We start from the raw sequence: 18402 nt of genomic DNA, 5'->3' as shown, positions 1-18402 counted from the left end.
TAATAAAGTCATCGATCACTAGGTTTTATAAATATATTTGATATATTTTTCTTCAGTTACATAGCTGCTTCAAATGTCTGTGACTTTTATATCGAAATCATTTCAGTGATCCCTACTCAGATATGTCTTATTGATAGAGTTATATGTGTATGTATTCTTAATGCTTAATGAGTCATGATTTTGATTTTGAAATTGAAGTGATAGAGCAGGGGATCATTTCATCAGAAAATCTTGAGCAATTTCGTACCAAGCACGATTTTCAACAGTAATGCTTCTGTGTTTGAAGTCCTTCCTATACACAAAATTGCTTCTTTCGAGTCTTGATGAAACAGAGACCAGTCGCCATTATTTCGAACAATCACAAGTTAAGATTAGACTTAAAGGGGCTGTCTCAAGTATGATAAAATAGCGAAAACAAAAGTGTCGAAAACTGACATAAACTTGGCATCGAAGTGTACAATGCATTGAAACTTACTAACTGAAGTACAACATAGTTTACAATTTATTTAAGTTTAGCAGTTATTTCATATTTTTCCATTAAAAAAGATTACTGGGTATGTCTACCAGGTAGAATTTATTCCTTATGCGTGATTGGCTAGTCGGTGTGATCACGTGATATTACCGAGGTAGGTGTATAGCTTAATTATGTCACCCGATTAGAATAAGCCTTTGTACTTCAATTTTGGCGACGCGGGTTCGAACCCGGTCTCTGACACATTTTTTTTTTACTTTTTGGTACTTTTTTTACAATTACGATATCAAAGCGTAACACATTCTATTAGATAATTGTCCTGAGATTCGTTACAGAAAAAAATCTTTTTTTTGGTGCCAATCTGTGACACAGTCCCTTTAAGTATCGAAACTGCATATCTTCATTTCAATGTAACTTTCTTTATAGTTGAGTATTGATTGTGAAATTTACTGCTTTGTATTTCTATTTGAAATTGACATTTATGTTTGTAAAAATGATTCTTTAAAATTACATAAAAGGGCTTCTCTAAAGTCTCGTTATCAAGCAAGACTAGCACGTAGCATTTGTTATGAACTTATTTTGATGGCATGTTAATTTATCACATGTATTGAGTAATCGATTATTCAAATGTGTTCCGTGTGTTCGTTTTCTCGTAATCTCGTGTTGCAGTTATCATTGGTCCAGTTGTACAAAGTCAATCAAAGGGAATATACATGTTTATCGTATTGCACGTTGCAACGATGAAGTCAATATCTGTTGTACTGTATCAAAATATAGTTTATTCTCACGTGTATTAAATATATGATAAATGATTTGCAATAAAAAAAATCTCCACATAATGCACATGCATCGCCATAAATAGCAAAACCAACATAAAAATGAGCTTAAACATGGTCGGATGAAATGTATGTTGTAAACTTTTGTGTCGTAGGTCTTTGGCATAAATAATGTTTGACCGTTCCAATGCGGTAATCCCATCATTTATCGATAAACCTACTTGGTATGTGTGTGCGTGTGTGTGTGTGTGTGGGGGGGGGTCTTTTAAGGAGTTTATACAATTGTGTCATTATTTAATTGTTCTTTTGGCCATTGACAGAGTTAATTTTGGAATTTTCGACTTCTGTGCATGTCCCTGTAGTTTTCATTGTATTACTGAAATATCTTGTTCTCAAATCAATATAATTCATTTTCTTGCATACCGGACGTGTGTTTCCGGTCATGTGACCAGTGCTGGAAAAACCCATCTTACATACCCCATGTAAGATGAGTCACGCGAAACAACGCGCCACTTCTTATATACTTTGTATGGTTTATGAAAGATATAGAATGCCATTTCAATAAAGCGCAATCAAATATATATGTTTGCAAGTCTTTTAATTTTTAGTTATTTAAAATTACTGCGCTCTATGACGTCAGCAAACAACGTCGCACGCGCTTTTTTGTGTAAATGTACGAAAGTTCGTTTTCTACGTCATTTTTTTCCATAAATTCATAATTTTAGGTATGCAAGAAAAAATATCAATCATGTTTTTCCGGTCCGGATCGAAAAATCCGACCCTCGGGCACGCTGCGTGACCGGTAACTCGGCAAGCCTCGTTACCGGCTAACGCGCGTGCCCTCGAGTCGGATTTTTCTATCCGTACCGGAAACACATGATAGATACTTACAATCTTCCACACACTTTTTAGAAATTGTTGTATTATAACTTGCTAATGAACTTTTGATAAATGATGGTTCGTTATTTGCTTCGTTTCTATAATTAACAATAATGCATAGACTCGTGGAAGAGCTGGGAGAACTTTCCTTCATTGAAGGCGTTCATGTCGACGTAGGACGACCCGGCAATAAGACCATGTGGTAGACCAGACAGCGATTCTATTAGCCTGGTATGAAGGCAGATATAGACAAGAGCGTCACTGGTTGTCAAAATTGCGTTTGTCGCAAAACTTCGACGAAGCCGAGGGCTGAAATTCCACCAAAAGTTAACAATTTTGTGCAACTTGTATGTTTATGGATGTTCTCAGGGTTAATATAGCCAAATGCATTTTTGTTAGAACGGATCATCTTACGTTCATCACGTTATGAAAAAGAAGATTACAGCTCAATCCCCACCTAAAGTATTGTATAGAACTGCATTTCAAACTTTTTATTTGCAGAGCAATTCCATTGGGATTAAGTTCGTAATTTATATTGTAAGTTAATAAAAATACTATTTGGTCTTGCAGCAGTATATTAGAAAAGGACGACGCCGTACCATATATCGGGAAACGGCGGATGTAAATATTTTACGACTGCGTTTCACTTAATATGTTAGGGACCTTGGCGGAGGACAAGAATGTTGAATGAACAATCGTACATAGATCCGTAAGATAACGCATATAATTCTACAAGGCATGCCACTGCAGGGTAAACGCCTCATTCTTTATTGATTGGATGGCCGCTCGGTGTACATATAGACGTGCGGGCATAAACAAACACTACAATGACGCCAAAATCACCTCCGATGAGGGCAATCGTATCCACGCATATTTCGCGTAATAACATATCGTTGCATGTGTTTTTAATTTTTATGTAAAATGTTAAAACATAACTCCTGTGCATTATTGTTATTATTATTATTATTATTATTATTATTATTATTATTATTATTATTATTATTAGTATTATTAGTATTATTAGATAATAGTAGTAGTAGTTTTAGTAGTAGTAGTAGTAGTAGTAGTAGTAGTAGTAGTAATAGTAGTTGTAGTAGTAGTAGTAGTAGTAGTAGTAGTAGCAGCAGCAGCAGCAGCAACAGCAGCAGCAACAGCAGCAGCAGCAGCAGCAGTAGTAGTTGTAGTAGTAGCTTCAGAACGTCACTGCAGGTAGTCAAATGGCAGAGAGAATTACTACAGTATTTTTCTATAATAAACAATGTCTTTGCCAGTAAAGTAATACATGTACTGTACACAATGTACGGTACAAAAATGACACAACAGCGAAAACACAATTTATCAAACGGATACATGTAATTGTAACTGAACTGTTTGATACAGTGAAATATTCTATTAAGTTATTTTCACTGCTAAACCTTTCCATGTAAACGACTGAAAATCATACATTATTTATACTGTACATGTTATTAAATATTACATATCGTGAGGTCTTTTTAGAAGGAATGCATGGGAAGTAACCGCTCTGTGAATATCATCAAAAGTATTGTGTGCTCCAGTACAGTTTGCCAATTTCTCAAGGAAGTATATTTTGTGAAAATAAGGGAAAAACCACTTAAAGTTTCATGTTTAAGATAACTGTTTATAAAGGTTTTAAACCGTGTCATCTCTTCAAACCTAATCAGTTATACCCAACCGGCGTTGTTTTTCTATTCTGCAAGCGTTTGTTTGCGATAAATTCTTACTTCCAGTGGAAATCAAAGAAAATGGAAGCCGGTTCAGGCCTTGCTCACGCAAATCAATGCAGATTTGTGAGTGAATCGGTAGGGTATTTCAAAAACTTTCAGTTTTATATATACCTATTATCTATTAAAACTTGTGTTTGTTGAGAATTGATTCGTTGATCTCGATTCAGAAGCTTGTGTTAGAAATGAGTGCAAAGTTTCTATAGGTGGCAGTTTTTTTCAAGACTAAAATTACTCAAAACATGATCATCTATCACAAAACACTAACTATCAACCAAAAATTCCAAGAAAAAAAATCCCACAAAATACTTAAATACTTGTATTCAAGTTAAAGGTTGACATACTTGTATTCAAATTAAAGCTTTGACTACATTTCTGAATATTGTCTACAGGACAAATACCATCTAACCCTTATAAAAATAACACCTTTTTAGAATGTTGTGAAAGATGTATCAGCCATTTGAATCACCTTGCAATATCTTAGATGCCTACAGTTTCGTGTATACACTGTGAAGATAGGAATGTCTACAAAATGTTTTTATTGTGTTACTGTATTGTAAATAGATTGAGAAACAGCAATTTTAATAATCGTCATGGTACCGATACCTACATTTGTGGTGAGGAGGTGTGTAAATGGTTGGGTAACTCAGTCGGTAGAGCACTGGCCCTGATAGCGAGGGGTCCCGGGTTCGAGTTCCGGTCAGGCTGCACATTTTCTCACCATGTCACATTTGGCACCAAAAGAGGGCACTGGCGGCACTGTTTGGCAGCATTACATGCACTCAGTGTTATTTATGTATATTCCTTAGTACTGGTGTTCATCAAATTTGGAATGAATTTCCAGTTTGCAGGGAAGTATGTCACAGTACCGATACCTACACTTGTAGTGAGGAGGTGTGTAAGCGGTCTGGTGATTGTAATTGGTAATTTTGCTGAGGGGTCTGGGGTATGCTGCAATCTGGTGCATTCTGGGTGTTTTGAGGTGTTTTGTTTAGTACTGGAAAATGAACAGTTTAAGGATACAAATTCAAAAAATAAACCTTTCCTCAGAATTTTTTCTCTCAAATAGCAAACAAATAATCCCCAGTTATGTTAAATTGATGACACTCAGATTGTCTAAAAGAAGTTTTATTTTCTGTCCTTTTTGCAATTGAACTGTACATTTAATTTTTAATGTCAATGACCATATGTCTGTTACAGCATGTAAAGTCAAGTACGCATCCATTTAGTTCGGCAGAATTGTTTTATTTTTTTGTCAGAATCATGTGGATTCACCCGCGTACTCGCATATAGGCAGCTACACGCCTGAAATGGCATGATAAATCATTATTTGTATGATTGAATCTTGTATTGTTTATCTATAACTACATGTATGTAGACTCCACATTTAATTTCAGGATATTGCAAGTGGAAAATGGGTGAAGCTTTCAAAGGTGACATACACTGACCCAACAGGAAAACAAAGGCAAGCAACTCTAATTTGTCAGGTTACTGCTGTGGTTACCACACTCACTTCTCACCAATGCGTTATGATATTGCATATGTGAGGTGTCACCAAGTCTGACCAGTGGGTTTCCTCTAAGAACTCTGGTTTCCCCTACAATAAAATTCCACATTTTCCAAAACATTGCTTCAGCAAGAATGATTTATATTATGTTAAATCAACTTGTTTTTAAAGAAGTGTTAAGTAAATTTCTTCAGTTAGGTATTTAGGGACATTCATGCTATCTTGAAAGTCTTGGTTGGAGTACGTAGCAATTTGCATGAATTGTGCTCCCGCTAGCATTTGTTGGATGAATTGCCAGATTGACCAGAGCCTTCATGATTGCATGAATGCTTTCGAAGTGATTATCAACCCTTTTATTTACATTTTACTCTGTTGCTTCTACCTGTTTTGAATTCACACTTTAGGAAAAACTATGGAAAGGTTGTTTTTGCTTTTTATTCCTGTGAAAATAATGTCTTATATTTGATGTGTTGTTTACTATTCTGCAAACTATGTCTAGCTTGTTTTCATCAGAATGCAGTATAAAAATAAAAAAATGTTGTCACAACTCCTTCTGGTTCTTGCAGGATGAACAATAAAGTTTTGCTCAATAAAAAAGACTAGAGCAATAGTAATTGTGTAAAAATGAAATCCTACTCCTTATAGATTTAAGTAATTCATATTTTAATTTAAAAAAATAGATCATAATTTTAATGATGTGTGAAGTCTAAAAAATATTGAAACCACTCTAAGCCAAATTACTTTTGGCATTACAATGTATCCAAAAACATAACAAGCTCTACACTGCAACTATAAACAAGCACGGCAAAATTTGACCAGTGGCTACGCTCCTCTGAAGTTCATTTACTTTGCAGGGAGTGGGAGGCTGTAAGAAGAACCACAAAAGTAGCCAGTGACCTTCCAGACGGTCAGTTTATAATAACTTACATTATACACAATCATGAATATAGTAGCCAGCAACCTTCCAGACGGTCAGTTCATAACAACTTACATTATACACAATCATGAATGTAGTAGCCAGCAACCTTCCAGACGGTCAGTTTATAACAACTTACATTATACACAATCATGAATGTAGTAGCCAGTGACCTTCCAGATGGTCAGTTCATAACAACTTACATTATACACAATCATGAATGTAGTAGCCAGTGACCTTCCAGACGGTCAGTTCATAACAACTTACATTATACACAATCACGAATGTAGTAGCCAGCAACCTTCCAGATGGTCAGTTGATAACAACTTACATTATACACAATCATGAATGTAGTAGCCAGTGACCTTCCAGACGGTCAGTTTATAACAACTTACATTATACACAATCATGAATGAAGTAGCCAGCAACCTTCCAGACGGTCAGTTCATAACAACTTACATTATACACAATCATGAATGTTGTAGCTAGCAACCTTCCAGATGGTCAGTTCATAACAACTAACATTATACACAATCATGAATGTAGTAGCTAGCAACCTTCCAGACGGTCAGTTTATAACAATTTACATTATACACAATCATGAATGTAGTAGCCAGTGACCTTCCAGACGGTCAGTTTATAACAACTTACATTATACACAATCATGAATGTAGTAGCCAGCAACCTTCCAGACGGTCAGTTCATGACAACTTACATTATACACAATCATGAATGTAGTAGCCAGCAACCTTCCAGATGGTCAGTTCATAACAACTTACATTATACACAATCATGAATGTAGTAGCTAGCAACCTCCAGATGGTCAGTTTATAACAACTTACATTATACACAATCATGAATGTAGTAGCCAATGACCTTCCAGACGGTCAGTTTATAACAACTTACATTATACACAATCATGAATGTAGTAGCCAGCAACCTTCCAGACGGTCAGTTTATAACAACTTACATTATACACAATCATGAATGTAGTAGCCAGCAACCTTCCAGACGGTCAGTTCATAACAACTTACATTATACACAATCATGAATGTAGTAGCCAACAACCTTCCAGACGGTCAGTTCATAACAACTTACATTATACACAATCATGAATGTAGTAGCCAGTGACCTTCCAGACGGTCAGTTTATAACAACTTACATTATACACAATCATGAATGTAGTAGCCAGCAACCTTCCAGACGGTCAGTTTATAACAACTTACATTATACACAATCACGAATGTAGTAGCCAGCAACATCCCAGACGGTCAGTTTATCACAAATTGTAATCTACAGCTGTTACAGCTAGTACAAGTGAACTGCTAGAAGGTTTACTACAAAACATATTAGGCTGTGAATAGTATATCTGCTGGGGATCAAACCAAAAACCTCTTTGAGAGGTGGACACCTATACCACTAAACCACTCACATCATCCTCTTATTTTCTGAAACTATTACTTGAATTTCTTAACGTAATGGTTCATGCTTAAGATTTTGTCTTAAACTTTTCATGAAATTGAGTCTAGACATGATAATTATGTCACATAAATTAAGCGGGAAATTAACCTGTAAAATATGGTGTTATCATGCTGTAAAAATTATTACCTTTTCTGAGAATGTTGAGCTAGTTTGGACCCATGTCAAGTTCACTTACGTGTGATGTTATGGCTACCAGAAATCTATGTGTAGTGTCTTATGAAATCATTGCGGATTGAAATTAACTTCATTTGTAAACATTTCCAAGAAAATTTTGTTCTCTTTATGTGTTAAGCTTCCCAAAAAACCTATGTCTGTTTACATTTCAGCTGTTGTGGCAATTCCAATCCTCAGAAGAACTCTGCACTATGATTGCTTCATTCTGATCAAACAGTTTCGTCCACCCATCAGCAAATACACCATAGAGTTTCCTGCAGGTACCTCTCTTAAATACTTAATTTAATAACTGATATGGATGTTATTAAACAAAATTCAATTTTCAATCAATATTATAAAACTTTGATCACTATGGTGACTCACTTAAAGTTGTTTTACTAAGCTGTGGTCGAAATGAGAATAAACCTTCAAGAACCTAACTGGTACTACGTTTTGGAAGCTTGATAAAGTTCTGAATTTTATATAGCAGGGCTTGGAAGATTTAATGCCTAGCACAAGGATAAGAATTCAATTTTGTTGATAAAAAGGTCTAATTTTGATTACTGGCTAAGTGCATGCACTGTAAAAGTGTGCCCTTGGACAGTTACTTGAATGATTAAATAATGCCCTTGTGAGTTACTGGAATTATTTAAACCCTGGTGTGTGCCATGTTTCCCAATCCAGCCACAAATATAGGTTTCATATGTTGTTGTCCATAAGTTGTATTTCATGAGTAAAAGGCAACTTAAGCTATTACACATGTAAGCATCATAATCATTATCCCATCCAAGTTTTTGTTCAATATGTGGATAATGTAAGTGGAACTGCTCATTTTTTTATAATTTGTTTGTTTATTTTGGTTTAAAATAGATTCATAAGAGACTTGTCTTCACCAGTATATACATGTACCATTACCGTGTGTTCTGAAAAGTTTGCATGATATGCTTTACATGTCCCAGCACTGTAGCCACACTTTCTGCAATGCTTTCCCCAGCTTGCAACTACATGATTGTTATATAATTGTGGCAGGTCTGTTGGATGCCGGTGAGACAGCTGAGAGGTGTGCTGTCCGGGAGCTGCTTGAGGAGACAGGCTACACTGGCACAGTGAAACACACATCACCTGGTATTGGATTGTAAATGTATATTTGGGTTATTGTTACAGCATTTTGATCTGGCAAGTTATATTTCACTGGAGTTGACAGATTTAGATTAAATCTAAAAAAAAATCTAAGAAAGTAGAATAAGACCTCCCAGATGAAATAATGTAACAATACCAATAACTCTTTTTATTATTGTCAAGCCCGCTTGCTGAGAGTGAGACATAGTTATCACAATTGCGGTTCTGTGTATGACCATCTTGACTGAATTTGTCTGGCCTGTATCTTGACCATGTATTATAGCATTTAAAAAAAAAACTTGCCATAAAGGTTAACCATGATGTGGCGGCTTGGTCTGCACAAGACCAAGGTCTGTATGCTCAAGGACGGCGTAAGAGGACAAAGCTTGAAATGATCCTTGTCTGCGCTGTATCTTGACCATACATTTTAGGATTTTCAAAAAACTTTCCATGGAGGCTTACCATGCTGAGGCGTAGTGTCACAGGTTCAATGTATTGTTCAACTCCACGTTATTCTGTATTGCAATTGCATGGAAGAGTGTTACATCTGTGTCTAGGACTCTTTCAACTAGCTCAACATGTCACCTTTAGGCTTGTAGTATACCTTACTGGTTAAAATCATGAAGATTACAAGTTATAACAGTTTAATAACGTTCTTATCATTTAAACATTGTGTAATGATACTTGTTATGATATAACATGGCATACCACGGATAAAGGTATTCTGTGATATATATAAAGAATTGAGGTATTGTCAAAGCCTTGGTGTTCCTGCAGGTCATGACTTAAAAACTGTTATTATATATATATATTACACGGATAACATATTTATTCATGGAATGTATTTACAGCCACAAGTTTGGAACCAGGACTTGGCGATATGACAGCCCAGCTTGTTTCTGTTGAGGTATGCTTCATAATTAAGTGTTGTCATATGACTTGGCTCATAAGTGTTTTGTGCTGTCATGTGACTTGGCTTATATCTGTAAGTGTTTTGTACTGTCATTTGACTTGGCTTATATCTGTAAGTGTTTTGTGCTGTCATGTGACTTGGCTTATTTCTGTAATTGTTTTGTACTGTAATTTGATTTCACTTAAAAGTGTTTTGTACTGTAATTTAACTTCACTCATATAGGTAAGTGTTTTGTACTGTCATGTGACTTATCCCATATTAAAATGTTTTGTACTGTAATCTGACTTCGCTTATACCAGTGAGTGTTTTGTGCTGTCATTTGGCTTTGCTCACAAATGCATGGTACTGTAATTTGACTTCGCTTATACCAGTGAGTGTTTTGTGCTGTCATTTGGCTTTGCTCACAAATGCATGGTACTGTAATTTGACTTCACTCATAATTGTTTTGTACCGTCACATGTCTTATCTCATAAGTTTTTCGTTCGACTATTCGAAGAATAAGGAGAACTATACTACTCACCCTCGGCGTCACACCTTGGTTAAGGTTTTGCATGTAAGCACCTTTAAGTCATTGTATCAGTAAATGCATCATTTATTGCATTAAAACTTTGGATATTTATTCCCAACTATCTAACCTACTTAATTAATGGAGTTAGATAACAATTATTTGAATATAATGCAAAAAATGGGCCTTTATTATTTAACTTAGAAATTCTGGTTAAGGTTTTGCATGTAAGCACACATACATGTAGGTTAATATCTCAGCAACTACTTGATGTATTGCATCGAGACTTTATACAATGGTACTCAACCATCCAATCTACTTAAGTAACCAAGTAAGATAATAAATAATATACGACAACAAATAATAATATGGCTAGTAAATGATTTTGCGTCATAGTTGAAGCCAATTTGATTACTCTTGATGAAAAAAAACATTCGAAGAATAGGAAATTTGTAGGACAAAAGGGGATAAAACCCTTCTAAGGAGTATTTGTATGGCAACCGTTTGGTAAGTGATCTGGTTGATGCTCTGGGCTTTTGCCTGCGATATTTTTACGCTTCTGAAAGGAAAAATATGGTGAAGAGCTGAAGGGAAATTCTCTTGATAGTCTGGAGTATGGGATTTCCAAACCTCTGATAGAAATAAGCAAATTACATAGATGACAAGGTATCCTAATCTACCAATGACAGTTACAAATTGAAGGTGAAACAACTAATATCAGGCAGCGATCTTGAGAAAATTGCACAAAGATTGTATTCCATTCAATGTTACCACCACATGTTGACTACAAAACAAGGTCTGGTTTGACCTCATGTACTTCCTCATCAGGAGAGGTCAGGAGAACCTCTGTTTCTTAACCAAGTCAGCATTTGCTGTTTGAAATTTAATAAATGGCAAATATTGGTAATATTTTTAATGTAAATTGTTGCCAGTCTTTGGACCTGTCATATTTAGCATGTATTCATTTCACTTGTTTTGTGAAGAAATAGCTAAGTGATGATCGCTCCTTAATCATTCAATATAAAAATGTTGTAATTGACTGTATTTTGTTTGAAAATGAGGTTTGGAAAAAAAAGCCATCCCCTTAAATTTTTTGATTTAACAAAATGAATATTATATGGCTGATGGGGTGCTGGTAGTCATTAAATCATTTATTATTGGCCATTTTGATTGACCAATGTTGTCTGTTTACATCAGAAATTTCACTTGTTTATTATTAAAAGACAAATATAAATTGCTATAAAAAATGATAATCTTAAGTCCTTGATATAAAAACATTGTAATTGTTGATATTTTGATAAGTGTGACTTTTACGTACTTGAAGTTCTCCTGTCTAGTGTGATGAATTGAAGGTTTTTTTTGGTTTTAAATGTCATTTTGTATTACCAACAAGCTTTTGATCTCCTTAAATTGTTTGGTATTATGAAATAAATATTAGATTGCTGATAGAGTGATAGCAACATTTTTATCTTTCAAGATTACTGTCATCCTCAGCTTAGCCTGATTAGACAGTTTTTTTTCAAGTTGACAATTTGATTATCACTGGCAAATAATAGATAATCGGCCATCTAATATTTATATAAATGTACTGTGTATGACTTATATCATAAGTGTTTTGTCCTGTCACATGACTTATTTCTTAAGTGTTGAACTGTCAAGTGAATTTGCTCATAAGTGTTATGTCCTGTCACATGAATTATTATTTAAGTGTTTTGTACGGTCATCTGACTTGGCTCATAATAGTTTTTGTACTGTCACATGACTTTACTCATATGTGTTTTGTACGGTCACATGACTTTGCTCATAAGTGTTTTGTATGGTCACATGACTTAACTCATAAGTGTTTTGTATGGTCACATGACTTAGCTCATAAGTGTTTTGTATTGTCACATGACTTTGCTCATAAGTGTTTTGTATTGTCACATGACTTAGCTCATAAGTGTTTTGTATGGTCACATGACTGCGCTCCTTGTAGGTGTTTTGTATGGTCACATGACTTCGCTCCTTGTAGGTGTTTTGTACTGTCACATGTCTTTACTCATAAGTGTTTTGTAAGGTCATATGACTATGCTCATAACTGTTTTGTACTGTCACATGACTGTTCATAACTTTTTTGTACTTTCACCTGACTTTGCTTTTAAGAGTTTTGTACTGTCACTGTAACAGGCTCATGACTTTGCTCATAAGTGTTTTGTATGGTCATATGACTTTGCTCATATGTATTTTGTACTGTCACATGACTTTGCTCATAACTGTTTTTTGCTGTCACATGACTTTGCTCATAACTTTTTTGTCCTTTCACCTGACTTTGCTTGTAAGTATTTTGTTCTGTCACAGGACTTTGCTTTTAATAGTTTTGTACTGTCACTATAACAGTCACATGACTTTGCTCATAAGTGATTTGTATAGTCACATGACTTTGGTTTTAAGTGTTTTGTACTGTCACATGACTTTGCTCATAAGCGTCATGTACTGTTACATGAATGCTCATAAGAGTTTTGTACTGTTACCTGACTTTGCTCGTATGTGTTTTGTAAGCTTGTATTTTTAAAAGTCCTAATGATTAAACTCATTTTACTCTGGTTAAATGATATTGCATTATTTTGAAATTTCAATTGTGATTTCACAGATTTCAAAAGATGAAAGATATTCTGCTATATTTTAGATTGATGGGGATTTACCTGAAAACCAAAGTCCTAAATCAAACTGTGGTAAGCCAGCTGTTTACATGTTTACATAATTTATTATACTTAAACTTATTTCCCTAAACATTCGGCTTGAATGATTTTCTTACATAACAATCAGAACATTTTCCAAAATGATAATTATGTAAAAAAAAATCAAATCAAAGTTTGACCTCATTTGGATAGAGAATATGAATACCCAACCATTTTTCCTCAAATGGATAACAACCCCTTCCATTGTAACTCCAATGTATACCCACCCCCATCATTGATCCTCCATTGGATGCCTTCGTCAGGCCATGGATAACCACCTCCTAAATTGTTCCTCCCATGGCTACCCCGATCATTGTTCCTCCCATGGCTACCCCGATCATTGTTCCTCCCATTGTCACCATTGATCCCTTCATGGAGACTCAATCCCACCATTGACCACTCCATGGATACCCAACCTCACCATTGAACCCTTCATGGATACCCAACCCCTACATTGATCCCTCCATGGATACCACACCCATCCATTGATCCTTTCATAGATACCCTACCCCACCATTGATCCCTCCATAGATACCCAACACAACCATTGATCCCTCCATGGATACCCAACCCCACCATTGATCCCTCCATGGATACCCAACCCCTACATTGATCCCTCCATGGATACCAAACACCACCATTGATCCCTCCAGATACCCAACCCCACCATTGATCCCTCCATGGATACCCTACCCCACCATTGATCCCTCCATGGATACCCAACCCCACCATTGATCCCTCCATGGATACCCTACCCCACCATTGATCCCTCCATAGATACCAAACACCACCATTGATCCCTCCAGATACCCTACCCCACCATTGATCCCTCCATAGATTCCCAACACCACCATTGATCCCTCCAGATACCCAACCCCACCATTGATCCCTCCATGGATACCCAACCCCACCATTGATCCCTCCATGGATACCCAAACCCACCATTGATCCCTCCATGGATACCAAACCCCTCCATGGATACCCAACCCCACCATTGATCCCTCAATTGATACCCCACCCCACCATTGATCCCTCCATGGATACCCAACCCCACCATTGATCCCTCCATGTATACCCAACCCATCCAATGATCCCTCCATGGATACACAACCCCATCAATGATCTATCCATGGATACCCAACCCAACCATTGATCCCTCCATGGATACCCAAAACCACCATTGATCCCTCCATGGATACCCAACCCAACCATTGATCCCTCCATGGATACCCAACACCACCATTGATCCTCCATGGATACCCAACCCAACCATTGATCCCTCCATGGATACCCAACCCATCCATTGATTCCTCTATGGATACCCAACCCATTCATTGATCCCTCCATGTATACCCAACCCATCCATTGATCCCTCCATGGATTCCCAACCCACCATTGATCTCTCCATGTATACCCAACCCCACCATTGATCCCTCCATGGATACCCAACCTACCATTGACTCCTCCATGGATACCCAACCCAACATTGATCCCTCCATGGATACCCAACCCAACATTGATCCCTCCATGGATACCCAGCCCATCCATTGATTCCTCCATGGATAGCCAACTCATTTATTGATCCCTCCATGAATACCCAACCCATTCATTGATCCCTCCATGTATACCGAACCCATCCATTGATCCCTCCATGGATACCCAACACCACCATTGATCCCTCCATGGATACCCAACCCAACATTGATCCCTCCATGGATACCCACCACCACCATTGATCCCTCCATGGATACCTAACCCAACATTGATCCCTCCATGGATACCCAACACAACCATTGATCCCTCCATGGATACCCAACCTATCCATTGATCCCTCCATGGATACCCAACCCATCCATTGATCCCTCCATGGATACCCAACACCACCATTGATCCCTCCATGGATACCCAACCTACCATTGACTCCTCCATGCATACCCAACCCAACCATTGATCCCTCCATGGATACCAAACACCACCATTGATCCCTTCATGGATACCCTACCCCACCATTGATCCCTCCATAGATACCAAACACCACCATTGATCCCTCCATGGATACCCAACCTATCCATTGATCCCTCCATGGATACCCAACCCATCCATTGATCCCTCCATGGATACCCAACACCACCATTGATCCCTCCATGGATACCCAACCTACCATTGACTTCTCCATGTATACCCAACCCAACCATTGATCCCTCCATGGATACCCAACCCCGTCATTGATCCCTCCATGGATACCCAACCCCACCATTGATCACTCCATGGATACCCAACCCCACCATTGATCTCTCCATGGATACCCAACCCAACCATTAATCCCTCCATGGATACCCAACCCACCATTGATCTCTCCATGGATACCTGGATGCCGTGTTGCCCTTCACTACGCTGCATTCCTGTTCTCCTGAAATAATTTACAAACCAGTTTTTGTGTCGCCTGAAAAGACGACATATAGGTGTTACTTTTGTCGGCGGCGGCGGCGGCGGTGGCGGCGGCGGCGTCCGCGTCCCATTTTCGCTTGTCCGGGGTATATCTCCTAAACTATTAGTGGTATCAACTTGAAATTTCATATGTAGATAGATCTAATTGAGGGCAAGTGCAGTGCACAAGAACTGTTACTCTTGCTTCCATATTTTTAGAGTTATTGCCCTTTGTTATTTTTCATGCTTAAAGTTTTGTCTGGGGCATATCTTGTAGAATATAAGAGTTATCAACTTGAAACTTCATGTGTAGATAGATATCATGGAGGGCAAGTGCAGTGCACAATAACAGTAACTCTTGCTTTCTTAGTTTTAAAGTTATTGCCCTTTGTTAATTTTCATGCTTAAAGTTTTGTCTGGGGCATATCTTGAAGAATATAAGAGGTATCAACTTGAAACTTCATAGCTAGATAGATCTCATTGAGGGTAAGTGCAGTGCACAAGAACCGTTACTCTTGCTGCCATATTTTAGAGTTATTGCCCTTTGTTAATTTTCTTGCTTAGGTTTGTCCGTGGCATATCTCGTAAACTATAGGAGGTATCAACCTGAAACTTATTCCGTAGGTATATCTGATTGAGGGAAAGTGCAGTGCACAAAAACCGTAACTCTTGCATCTATATGTTTAGAGTTATTGCCCTTTGTTGATTTTCATGCTTAAAGTTTTGTCCGGGGCATATCTTGAAGAATATAAGAGGTATCAACTTGAAACTTCATTGCTAGATAGATCTCATTGAGGGTAAGTGCAGTGCACAAGAACCGTAACTCTTGCTGCCATATTTTTAGAGTTATTGCCATTTGTTAGTTTTGTCCGGGGCATATCTTGAAGAATATAAGAGGTATCAACTTGAAACTTCATAGCTAGATAGATCTCATTGAGGGCAAGTGCAGTGCACAAGAACCGTTACTCTTGCTGCCATATTTTAAGAGTTATTGCCCTTTGTTAATTTTCTGGCTTAGGTTTTGTCCGTGGCATATCTCGTAAACTATCAAATGCCACCTACACTTGAAAGTTAAATGGCAACATCACTGTCTATAAATGAATAAAATGCCAATCTAACAGCTATAATGTCGACAGTAAATAATTCGTCAGGCGACACATCCGACTCGCGGAGTTCTAGTTTTTATATAAAACAATTATTGATGCACTCACTGTTCTGTGTTTTAACTTTCAGCAGAATGTTAACCATGATTTATTTTCTACTTTTCATATTGCTGGCTGTATAAATAGATGAGGGAGGTATGTTAAAACAATAATCTTATATGCTTTCAATTTCTGTAGAACCTAAGTATTTCTAAAATAATTCCATATTTTCCAATAAATTTCAATAAAATTCAGATAAATTATACAATTATTGCATCTCACTACTGCTACCAAAATAATTGTTCATAGAAAATATGTAAATTCAGATTTTCCTATGCAATTGATTTTTAAAAGGCGAAGTCAATGGGTTTTTTTTTTATTCTATCATTAAGTTATAGTTTTAGCTTTTGTCAAATATATGTTATATAAAGATATCCTTTAAGTTTTAACACATTTAGTTTGGCCTTTTTGAAGGATTTATTTTTAGTTTTATTTGTCTGTTCATTGAAAGGAAAAATTATAGTTATTCACATGGCCTTGGTGTGGTTAGGCAGCGGTGGGGTTATGGTCATGCAGAAACCTTGGTACACATGTTGGCAGAGACAAAATGATATTTATAGCGAGGCACATAACAATAATTGTCGAATTTGCCCCTTTTTTGATTGGAATAATGAAAAGACAAGCATTAGTTCGCTCTGGAGCCATCTTGCTAGTTTCCAAAATGGAGGCTGGATTTTTGATGGTGTGGGCGTGACCAGTAGATGTCCCCTATAGATTTTGGGGTCATCAGGTCCAATGGTCACTGTGACCTTCAACACAAAATGCTTTTCTGATTGGTAACTGAAGAATGCCTCATCCTCTCCATTTTTACCCCATTGGTATGGCATCATTCTTACCTATTATCCTCACACTTTGAATGGTCATAATCTTTAACTACCTCAAAGGTATTTAATTTCAATGATAAATCAGCTGTCATTTCGGTCCATGCATATTTCATTAAATTGTCCACATATTTCTGACAACATTGCACTCAGTGGGGCATAATGTTTGACAAACATCTCTTTTTCAAAAGGGAGATTATTCAATTAAACATTGATTTTCTTTTATGTGATGTTTTTAATTGATATATATTTCTTTTACTTTTAAATTTAACTTAATAGTAATGCTATTATTTAAATTAATCTTATTTAACACATTTATATTGCACTGCAGAGTATATCGATGTCATATGTGTTCCAATGGATGACTTCCTCCGAAAGCTGAATGGTAGGTGTACATGTACCGTACAAACAGTGCAAGGTTCTTTATCATGACTTTCTAACCGGATGTAAACGTTTTTAATCTCACCTACATGAATAATATTTGAGATATGTTTCAGTGATATTTTTCTTTGTTAATTTAAGGTTTCCAGTACACATTTGAAAGGTTTATTTTACAGTAGATTTGAAATGTTCGGGATGTTCAGGGAATAGGGGTGGGGGAATTTAGGGTCAAACAGGGGAACCTACCCGTTGACTTTAGTTGTTTTATCCATGTTGAAACTTGGTACACGTACATGAACATAGTCATAGAATGCTTCCCAACGTCTATTCTTGTCACGTTAAAACATTTATATTCTTGTTTTGTTTATGAAATATCAAACCTGTCGTTTT

The 18402-nt window shown here is 36.8% G+C and overlaps 1 protein-coding gene across 1 annotated transcript; it reads left to right on the top strand.

Annotated features, from left to right (window-relative positions):
* Positions 1 to 3672: 3672 nt before the first annotated feature.
* LOC128226666 (ADP-sugar pyrophosphatase-like) lies at positions 3673 to 17121 on the top strand. Its single transcript, XM_052936645.1, has 8 exons — positions 3673 to 3947; positions 5267 to 5334; positions 6231 to 6283; positions 8101 to 8208; positions 8957 to 9052; positions 9898 to 9953; positions 13130 to 13175; positions 16898 to 17121. The coding sequence occupies exons 1-8, from the start codon at positions 3750 to 3752 to the stop codon at positions 16921 to 16923; spliced, it is 651 nt and encodes a 216-aa protein (XP_052792605.1). The 5' UTR covers positions 3673 to 3749; the 3' UTR covers positions 16924 to 17121.
* Positions 17122 to 18402: the final 1281 nt, after the last annotated feature.

Source organism: Mya arenaria, chromosome 3 (genome assembly GCF_026914265.1).
Source record: "Mya arenaria isolate MELC-2E11 chromosome 3, ASM2691426v1".
In the NCBI taxonomy this organism is placed as follows: Eukaryota; Metazoa; Mollusca; class Bivalvia; order Myida; family Myidae; genus Mya; species Mya arenaria.
The sequence above is the reverse complement of the archived record's forward strand: the minus strand, read 5'-3'. Positions and strand labels throughout refer to the sequence as shown.

Bases quoted from the DNA above. Each gene is read 5' to 3' on its own strand.
- LOC128226666 (XM_052936645.1), top strand. From the start codon at position 3,750: ATGTTTAAGATAACTGTTTATAAAGGTTTTAAACCGTGTCATCTCTTC. The intron at 5,335-6,230 runs GCAAGCAACTCT...TTTACTTTGCAG, and splicing joins GACCCAACAGGAAAACAAAG to GGAGTGGGAGGCTGTAAGAA. The intron at 13,176-16,897 runs GTAAGCCAGCTG...CTGTATAAATAG, and splicing joins AAGTCCTAAATCAAACTGTG to ATGAGGGAGGTATGTTAAAA.